General features: G+C 34.1%; 1 protein-coding gene and 1 long non-coding RNA gene across 5 annotated transcripts; both read right to left on the bottom strand.

Moving 5' to 3' along the window:
* Positions 1–2,767: 2,767 nt before the first annotated feature.
* On the bottom strand, positions 2,768–3,689 carry LOC131008770 (uncharacterized). The gene is made up of 2 exons (XR_009096346.1): positions 3,506–3,689; positions 2,768–3,413 (listed from the first exon to the last, which is right to left on the bottom strand). It is a non-coding gene; the product is annotated as an uncharacterized LOC131008770 (long non-coding RNA).
* A 116-nt stretch (positions 3,690–3,805) lies between these two features.
* LOC131008727 (uncharacterized) lies at positions 3,806–10,280 on the bottom strand. 4 transcript variants are annotated; one of them, XM_057935750.1, is made up of 10 exons: positions 10,097–10,280; positions 9,751–9,994; positions 8,855–9,013; positions 8,624–8,683; positions 7,922–8,017; positions 7,684–7,776; positions 5,644–5,787; positions 5,335–5,442; positions 4,272–4,323; positions 3,806–4,177 (listed from the first exon to the last, which is right to left on the bottom strand). In XM_057935750.1, the coding sequence occupies exons 2-10, from the start codon at positions 9,847–9,849 to the stop codon at positions 4,143–4,145; spliced, it is 846 nt and encodes a 281-aa protein (XP_057791733.1). In that variant the 5' UTR covers positions 9,850–9,994; positions 10,097–10,280; the 3' UTR covers positions 3,806–4,142. The 4 variants fall into 4 exon arrangements, with proteins under 4 accessions (XP_057791733.1, XP_057791736.1, XP_057791735.1 ...); XM_057935753.1 differs by having other exon boundaries at positions 7,922–8,014; positions 9,751–9,990; positions 10,097–10,272; XM_057935752.1 differs by having other exon boundaries at positions 7,922–8,014; positions 10,097–10,250.
* Between the last annotated feature and the right edge of the window lie 34 nt (positions 10,281–10,314).

The following is a 10,314-nucleotide window of genomic DNA, read 5'->3' as shown; positions in this document are numbered from 1 at the left end:
AGCATTTTATCTGACATTTTGTTCTGCCTAATTTAAATAATGATGCATGGTCGAGTTAGGCGGAGAGAGTTGGAATTAATCAGAATTTTCGTTACATGTGTATCAAATTATAGGGAAATGACCAAAAAAAAATGTGTATTGCAAAGATCGGAATGGATTCCTCTCGATCGTTCTTTTCTTTTCTTTTAGCCTAGATAAGCACTTTTTTCTTTTTAGCTTACTAGCACAAAAAACGTACGTTGTACGTGTAATTAATGTTATTATAATTGGTAATCTATTATTTAAAAAAATCTATTAATTCATTAAATAATTTATTGGATGAATATATTTATTTATAAGCTTATCAATAGCTATAGATATAAAGTATTCTTTATAGATTTGGGTGACAAATAAATGTATATCAAAATAGATTTATATTTTATAAATATAATAGTAAATATATAATAGGAGTAAAATGGACAATCCATAAGTTGTGCCTTATACTACCTTAGACTCTTTTTCTATTAGTATAGATTTATGTTTGTTTACCTAACATTATTTTTAGGTGTGTGTTAATGATTAATGCTTGAAATCAAATTAGAACATGATTTCTTATTTTATTGATTTCTAGATAATAGATTATATGTATTACGCTCTTCATTCCTAAAACATCTTTTATTTTGTTTTTCGTCCATCTCCAAAAATCTTTTTAAACTATTTTTGAAAACAATTCCATTAACTATTATTCTTACAATTGTGGAACCCTTCTCCACTCATTAAATATACAAGTAACGTTTATTAAACTCGTCACTGTCTTCCCTTAAGAAAATATTTTAGGGACAAACTGAGTACACTTTTTTGTAGTTTCTAATTAAGACATTTTCAAGTATTCATTGTTATTTCTTTAAGGGTTGAGTATCAAATAAGCCCCTAACATAGAGGCCCTTATCACATATAGATCCTTATAGTCGAAGTTGGTCCAACTAAACCCTCAAACTACTTAATTTCAAACAATCAGACCCTCTGCCCAAACGACGACTTAATGCCGCCTGTTTTCAAATTTTTTTTTGTTTTTAATCGATGGGCCCCATGTTTGAGGAACCCATGTTTCTCTTTGTGAAACGTCACCCACGTGAGCCGCCTGTGCCGGAGGCCGAGGCCCGAGAGCTTGAAGACCAGGACGAAGTTGCGCGAGTCGATCCCCTCGAGGTGGTTGTGGCCTTAACGCGCGAGGAGGGAGGGACTCCGGGTTGTGGGGGTCGGTGTTGGAGTCGAAGTCGGCGAAGTTGAACTCCCAGGCACAGTGGCGGCCCCCGAGCTCCGTGAGATTGTCGCTGGCATAGTGAAGGGTGAGCCTGAGCTGGTTGAGGTGGAGAGCGTCGACGTTGCGCTTCATCGCGGCGTCGCCGGCGGGGAGTTTCTTGAAGAGGGGGCTCGGCTTGAACACGGTGCCCGGGAACTCGATGTCCATGGATATGATGGGGAATTGTTGCAAGAATTTATGGATTAGGTTGATTTCTTACGGATTTTTTGAGGTCGAATTGAAATTTTGGAAGGATTGTGGGGAATATTGTGGGAGATCTCGGTGGGGATGGCCTGAGATGCGTCAGTTGCGGAGGTGGCCGATTGGGGATGAGAGATTTGGAGATTGGGTCGGAATTCGGCGACGATTTGAAGGGTGATGGTTGGGACTTAGAATCTTGCTGCAAATTAGTGGGTTTCCGACGCAGAGCTTGTTTCCGGCGAGTTTTCGACAACCTTGGCGAAGAAGGTGTGGGTCCCACCACCAAAGAAATTTTAAAAAAATGAAAACAAACGACGTTAAGTCGCCGTTAGGGTAGAAAACCTGATTGTTCGAAATTAAGTAGTTTGAGGGTTTAATTGGACCAACTTCGACTATAGAGATCTATACGTGATAAGAACCTATGTTAGAGGCTTATTTGATACTTAACTCTTTTTTTTAAAGCTAAAAATTATTCTGGAACCCTAGAAAAGTCTTTTGGAGCTTACCTAGTGTTTTTTTTTCCTTCCTTTTTTAGGGAGCAATTAGATAAGAGAACATTTACTTTGGAAGATTTTACTTGATAAATAAAAAAAGTAAAACTAATATCTTGTTTACTTAAATTAATTGTCACTTTGAAACATCCAAAACCCTTAATTATTTCAATCATTTGAGCTAATTTTGCTTGATTTATATCCCAATGAAAGGGTGAAATTAAGAGAATTCTAATTTTGAGGATAAACATACTCAATAATGCATATTATCAATTATCCAAAATAAACGCTCCAAAAAGTACTAAAGTTGTAGCCCGTTAATTCAATTCAAAAGATATTAGAACAAACTTATGTTTTCGCTGTGATGTATTAAATCCCTTCTTCTACTTCTTTCAAGATGTGTATAACATGTCAAGTCTTTTTTTTTTTTTAAAGACTGTATATTACACATACCCACCACACTCACAGACTAAGTGGCTCGTACCCTCAACCTACTATGATTGGAGGGGAAGCGTTTCACTAACTAAGTTGCGTTCCGTTAATATTAAAAACATCCTTTCAAGACTTGAAAAAACTTATACAAGTCTTGTACAAACTTAAGGCAGAAAGTATGAACTTTGTGTAACATTATGTGATAATCATCTATACTAGTAGGTAGATTGAATAACCAAATCCTGAACAAAATTTAATGGATCGAGAAGAAAATCGACTCTTTCAATATGCAATATAATAAGTGCTCGTTTGGTTCAAGTAGAGAAATAGAAATGGAATGGAATCAAATAAAGGAGTGAAATGGTAAAAAAATAACAATTACTTTTATTAAGTGTTTGATTTAACAATGGAAATGAATCATTAGTAAGGGATTTCCTTTCTTTTGTTTCCCCTCTATTTTGAGGGGTAACAATTTGAGTGATTGGATTACCTTCAAGTAAGGGTAATGGTTAACTCACTACCCAAACCAAACAACAAATAATGGATTCAATTAATTGAATCCCTTTCCAACCTCCAAAAACACCCAACCAAACATGGACTAATAATGAAACGGAAAGAACCGAATGAAGTGGAATCGACTATTATTATCCATGCTTTGAACCACACGATCTTCAGTCAAATTGGAAAGCACTGAAACAAGTTAAAATCTTATGAAATCAACCCCATTGTTATTCAAATCCCAAAATTGCATATACCTTCCCCTTGATATGTTATCAATCAGAAAGATGAGAATGCATGTGTAAATTACTTGAAAAGTTGGAGTTCGACCATCAAACCATCAGCATTTTACTAGTTGATGCACAGAAGTTTTCCCTCAAAATAATCACAGAAATTACCTGAAAATCAGGGTGTTTCTCACCATTGGAGTAACTCCTTTTCTACACTTTGAAGCTGGTCTTGTAGCAATGACTCTGCGTTCCATTGCTCGACACACTTAGGTTCATATCCTAGCACAAAGTGAGTTCAGCAATGCACAGCATTCACAAAATTTAAGGGTAGTATCTATGAAACTTAAATGTAGATTAGCTGAAATCTTCACCCTAGAAGCTCGAAACTCTGCAACTTGAAGCTCAGCTTTGCATTGTCTCTTCTCCACCAGATTTGAAGGCACTGCTCCTTTGTTAGCTGTAGAGAGAAGCAGCACATATGTTAACCATGTACCTGCAGAAAACTCGATTAACCACCACTAAAACTACATATAATATCTCGAAGTAAGTCAATAGGCTTGCCTCATACTGAACAACAGAACTGGTGGGTGACATTTTCTTCCTGAACTCGTCCATCCTTTTCAAATCATGTTTCTTTTTGGTATCAATTTCAAATTCACGAAAGAGCTAAATAGTGAACTGTAAAATAATTATACAAATTCCATAGCCAAATAATATCCTTACAAAATAGTGGAACTCATAACCATCATAGCCACAATTTTACCTTCCTATATTTCTATCAATAGAATTTAACTAGTACATGTAGCCTAGATAGACACCAAGTTGAATTGACACAAGATTGCAGTACGCAGACGAAAGGCTTCAAAATAACCTTCTCAAGAGCAGCTCCGGTTCAAGATATCTTCCCCATATTTTACAACATTAATTTGTCTGCCTCAAAACAATAAATGCGGCCATTAGCATCTTTTTGTCAAGAACCACCATGTTCTTAAAGCAATCCTCTGAGCTTCACTTCACGTCGCATTCCACTTGGATTTCACCATCTGATACAAACAATTTGATGTGAGTTTCACAAAAGTGTATATGAAGAGAGATGATAAACAAGGAACTAGGGCAAATATCTAAAGGGATTATTACTCTTTAGATGTAATGCAAGGTTTGCTTGGGCGTCAGCTTCAGTGTTGCACTCCTGAGAACATGTAAGAGTATGCATTATTGATGAGATAGAATTGATGATTTACAATAAATAAGAACTAAACAAATGTTGTACATGACCATCAAAAAATATGAACTTATAAATAGAGAATCCATATGGACCATTGCCCGTAAGAATAACCAGGAAATGCATATGAAGAGCATCAGCAGTTGCATAAATTACAATATTTTGGACATAATTCAAAGATTGCTGATTGCAAAACTATTACCAGAAAGTTGGCATGACTACTACATCAACATGAAAACCTATACCATATGATGTACGGCAACTACTCTAGCTACACAAGCAGAAATGGGAGCTTCTAAGGGTGCACTCTCCTTAGTTGTAAATTTATCATGAGAAAATGACGGAAAAGAAAGGTGGGGTAATTTTATCACCACTTTTTTTTTATCTCGAGAAGAAAACATGGAAAAAACATTATCACACCACTACCCCATGATAATATTATCATGAATTAGAGTGAAAATGAGGGAAAAGGAGCAGCCCGAGGAACATTATCAACCACAGAGAGCATATGAAAAGGATGAAAAATATATGTTTTCCACCCTTTTCCATCAAAGAGAACACACTCTAAGATGTTAATGGTTAATATAAACACTTCCAATGGTGTGTTCTCTTTTGTTGTAAATTTATCATGAGAGGTGGGGGAAATTTTATCACATTTTTTTTATCTCATGTTCTCAAAAGAGGAAAACATGGTAAAATATTATCACACTACTACTCCATGATAATATTATCATGAATAGAAGTGAAAAGAAGGGAAAAGTGGTTGCTTGGACTTTTTATCCATCATACAAAACATGTCAAAAGAGTGGGATAATGGTGAAAATATATATTTTCCACCCTTCCCATCAAAGAGAACGCACCCTAAGATGTTGGTTGGTACTTAATAAAGTTTAGACAACTGTAACTAAACTAATCCTCCACAGAAGTTTTCTAATTAAGAAGGCAGGGAAGAATCAAGTCATAACATTTTTAACTTACTCTTTCGACATGACGGATCTCGAATGAAGCAAACTGATCTTTGAACTCTTTAGCCACCTTACACAAGTCAGCCATATTCTGAGTTTTGGTTCTCCATAGACCCTGAACCTGTCCATGAGATAAAGCAAAAAGGAGATAACTACTTGAAAGAAGACTAGAGATTATGCCCAGAATTCATGACAAAGAAACACTCTTCAAATAGTGTTAAGTGTATGTAAGCCTTCACTACTACTTTTGTTGCTAATGTTACCAAGTCATTTTATAGTTCTACATGAGATAACGTAAGTAGGACAAGGAAGACACTAGTACCTGCATGCACACTAGCTTAGAGTCTCCCTGCATACGTATATATTTGAACCCTTTGGAGAGAGCAAATCTTAAGCCTAAAATGGCACCACGGTATTCAGCAACATTATTAGTTGCAATTCCGACACCTTCACGCAGTCGAAATACCTATCAAGATTCAAGGACATGCTTAAAAAGTAAGGAGCTTCTTACGTTAGAAATCAGAACAATAAACACATTCTGTGAGGTTGCAGACTATTCAAATATTTCACTCAAGATTTATGCTTCACATTTTTCTGTAACACCCCACTTTCTACTTGTGTTAAATTGGTTTAAAATGAATTTATTTGCGTATAGAAATGTAAAAGTGGACTCGAGGAAGCCAGTAGTTGCACCCTTAAGTTGAAAATGAGTTTCAAAAAATATTTAGGACGTTAAGAATTATTTTGACAAATTTTTTTTGAAAGAAAATAGTTTGATTTTGGGCAAAATTATGTTCCTTGTCATTGGACTTGTGTATTATGGATTCTACATATAAATTTAGGGCTTGAAGGTTAAGTGAGCTGATATAAATTATTTCGTGAAGCCCATGTACTATTTTACTTTATTTTCAGCTGCACTAGTCCAGGAGTACGCTCTCTCGTGCAATGCACGGGCCAAGACATATTTTATAATTTTTTTAAAATTCAAACTATGTAAAAATGCCAAAACATCACCATTTATGAGTTAGTTCAATTAATAACAAAAAATAATTTTTATTAATTGAAATACTCCATCTGTTCACGAAATGAGTACCCATTTGTTATTTTTATGAGTGGATTGTATGTGGTACCCTTACCCAAAAAAAAATGAATACTCATTTGGTGGACGAACCAAAAAGGAAATATGGATACTCATTTCATGGACGAAGGGAGTATTATTTTACTATTTGAAGTAATGTATAATAAAAATATTATCAACTCAATGAGCATAATATTAAATTTAATGAGTATTATATAATAATTATTAAATTATAAAGAAAAAAGTAGAATTATAATAACAGTGACATAATCAGAGATCTTTTTATATATAAACCAATTGTTGTATAAACATATTACAATAGTTAGTTTATTTTATATGCAACTAACATTAAAATACTAGTTATTAGTATATCATATAATTACTTCAACTCTATATAAAAAATTTAAAATGTCAATGAAAATTTTGAAAAAAACAAAATATATAAATGTAAACCAAATTTAATGTTTCATTTTTAATATATATAAATGTCAATCTAATATTAAATCTAATTAAAAAGATAATAGCAAATACGTTTATATAAATAAATCAATAATCGTACACAAACATAATTACAAATTACATAAATTTAAATCATATACAAAATTCTATTAATTCTATATTTTACATATACACTAATTATTCATCTCAAATTAATAAAATTCTACTTTTAAAAATTTATTCTTTAAATCAAAAGGTTCTAAAATGAACATATAAAATTGCACTATCCTTAGTTGCATTAATAACTATTATAATTAAAGAATATGTAAATAAAAAGCATAAAAATAGAAATCCAACAAAATAATAATAATAATAATAATAATAATAATAATAATAATAATAATGCTCCCTCTATTCCTCAAATAATTTCCTATCTTTTCTTTTTGGGTCGTCTCCCAAATAATTTTCTATCCATTTTGGGACACTACCCCATCATTAATAATACCCCCATTTATTCTTACATTACACCTTTTCACTACTCCCAAGAATAATTATAACGCCTTTTTCACCACTTCCAATACAATCAATAACTTTGACTTAAAACCCGTGCCCCTCCCTCCTAAGAAGTTATTTGGGAGGCGGAGGGAGTATTAAAAAAGAATGTAAAAAGAAAATAATTGTGTATTCAACATTAAGAAGAGAGGTAACAGAAGAGAAATTTGATAGAAGAAAAGAGAAAATTGGCGGTAAAACTTTAAGGTTGAAAATTGTAAGTTGAGAGAGAAGAAAGCGTAAAGAGTTAGTCAACGTAAAATGATATAGAATTCACAATTAAGATGAAAGTACCATGCTCCCATTGGCTGATCTCAGGACAGCACCTGCACCAGCTTGTCCAGGGTTTCCTTTTGAAGCACCATCAAACTCAATAATACAGGAACTCTGAAAATAAACGGAAATGGGAGTTGTGAGTCAAAGTATGTTTAGAAACACCTCAATTGAACTTTTGCCTCAGGGAATGGAATCAACAAAAGGGAAGCAAACTAATCAGGCCACCAAAACATGAGAATGACTTATAACAACTTACGCAGTAAGAAGAAACTGGCAGACCTTGAAGAAAATCGTCTAATTTAGAAGGTTTTATCTGATTTGCTGCAAAAGAAGCTGAACCAACTATTTCCTGCTGAGAGAGAGAGAGAGAGAGAATTTAAGATCCAACTGTTGGAAAATAATCACGACAGCAATTAATCACCCAGATCTGAACTGAAACTATGGAATAATGCTGTTCAAGAATCTTTAGAACCTTGCATTCTGCAACACATAAAAGATCCATATCATGTGCTCCATGTCACATATCGAAACAAGTCAAGGAACAAATTCGGATATTCTGGAAGGTATGGTTCGGATGTTATGAATAAACTATGCACATCTCTTCAGATGACTAGAAATATCCCATAGATCAATCAAAATTGACCTACAAATTTTGATATGAACTGGAAGTATATTCAATGATCACAATAGAATCAGTAGATCCATATTTATATCTATACTTCAAGGAGTAAAAGTGCCATAGCTCGTCAAATACAATAAAAAAACATGAAAAAATATGTTGTGCTGGTCTTGTCCTTAAGTGAAAGCCTTGCTAGCAAATAGGCACACAAAGTGAGTAAATGTCAAGCTTCGGCAGAAGGTGAGTGGATCAATTTACAAGTTTAACTCCAGCTACATTCATATTCACATGCTTTCAAGTTTCAACTCTTCAGTCAACCACAAGTCCTTATAAAATTACCTGCGGCCTCTTCTCTTGATGATTCTTGCTAGATGATTTACTTGTAGAAGAATTTGGTTCCTACATACAGCAAATTTGCAGCTTATGTTAATAAATGTGAAAAGTCTTACCATACTACTATAACACTTAAAGGCACAGTAAGTGTTCCCAAATGCATAAAATATAGCCACAGAATAAAAAGGATTTAAGCATTAAAAGCAATTCACTTTGCATGTAGGTCCAGAATCTAACACGAAAAGGGCATATGATAAGTTGGCCAAAACGGTCATCTTGCACTTCACTGGCATCAACAGAATAGATAGCATTCTTAAGTCCGTGTGACGAGAGGTACGCGTCAGCTTCTTTAGTCAAACCATACCCTTTGAACACGCGAACAGAAGTATCATTCACCTACAAAAGAAAGCACATACATAATTAATCCGAAAACATAATCGAAAAACTTCCTACTAATTTTTTTTTCACTTTGAGTTATACAGCCATTAAACAAGTAATCCCCGTTGCTGAGTCAAGATTTCCGTGTCTATGAACCTTCAAAACAGAACATCAGATACTACCACCTGATAAGTTACATGTAATTGCTTGATATGCAACCTATAGTAACAATTTTTTAGTTGTAACATTTCTGCTTAATTAATTATTAGACGGCAGCAACTTTAAGCTTAAGGGTGCGTTTACTTTGGTGGTAAAATTTTCATTGGAAAATGATGGATAGGAAAAGGTGAGAAAATATTTTCACACCCCTACCTTATGATAATATTATCCAACATTGGAGAGAAAATGAGTGAAAAGGCCGCCCTAGAAAATATTTCATCCTGCCTGAGAGAAAATTTTCCATCATAGTAAACATGTGAAAATGGTGGAAAAAATGTGAAAATATATTTTTTCTCTCATTTTCCATCAAAGTACACGCACCCTAAGTGGTACGCTGTTAAGTACACATAATCACTTCATTCATACAGCACCAAAACATTGAATAACACACCACATAAAACAGAACCTAGCATAGATTAAAACCAAAACACAAAATTTCGCGCCGTTACACATAAAATCACCAGTGAAAATGTTCAAATTAAAAGAAATACTGAAATAATTAAAGAAGCACAGAGAAATCAAAGAGGAAAAATAACCGAAGATCGAAGAACAGATTCAAGATCATTGATGCTCTTATAGACTCCAATAATATCCCCCTTCCACACAACGTAAAAGGCGTCCTTTTCATCCCCCATTGTACTGTCTTCTCTCAGAGCTCTGATTGCTGCAACAAATTGCACAACGAGTGTCCAAGCAGGATTCCGAAGCCAGCGGCGATAAGCATTCACCTAATCTGAAAGTGGAAGTTGCAGTATCGGCAATTGAAAGTGGAAACCCTACCTAACATCAATCACCGCAAAATTTGGGATCATGTTCCAACTAACGGAAACCAAGTTGAGCTAAGACAAAGCAGCAGAAAAAGAGCTGTGGAAAAATTGTCACCTTTCGTATTCCCGTGATTAAGAGGAATTTCAACTCAGAAAATGAGTGGAATTTTCCCTCTCTCTTTTTTGGGGGTTCTTTTTTGTTAACTGAGGGGGAGAGATAAAAAACTAGCTCCGTTTTTCAATTTTTTTTTTTTTTTTTTTATCATTTTACTCCGTTTCTCAAATCTTTATTCTTTCTTATTTTAAGTAAAAATCATTTCATTAGATTTTTAT

The sequence above is a fragment of the Salvia miltiorrhiza genome, chromosome 2 (genome assembly GCF_028751815.1).
Source record: "Salvia miltiorrhiza cultivar Shanhuang (shh) chromosome 2, IMPLAD_Smil_shh, whole genome shotgun sequence".
NCBI classification, from domain to species: Eukaryota; Viridiplantae; Streptophyta; class Magnoliopsida; order Lamiales; family Lamiaceae; genus Salvia; species Salvia miltiorrhiza.
Note: the sequence above shows the minus strand (reverse complement) of the source record. Positions and strands in the feature narration are given on the sequence as shown.

Excerpts from the sequence above, each read along its gene's own strand:
- LOC131008727 (XM_057935750.1), bottom strand. The coding sequence starts at position 9,849 with ATGGGGGATGAAAAGGACGCCTTTTACGTTGTGTGGAAGGGGGATATT. Across the intron at positions 8,018-8,623 it reads ATCAAGAGAAGAGGCCGCAG|CAGGAAATAGTTGGTTCAGC; the intron begins GTAATTTTATAA and ends TCTCTCTCTCAG. Across the intron at positions 7,777-7,921 it reads TGCCAGTTTCTTCTTACTGC|AGTTCCTGTATTATTGAGTT; the intron begins GTAAGTTGTTAT and ends GTTTATTTTCAG.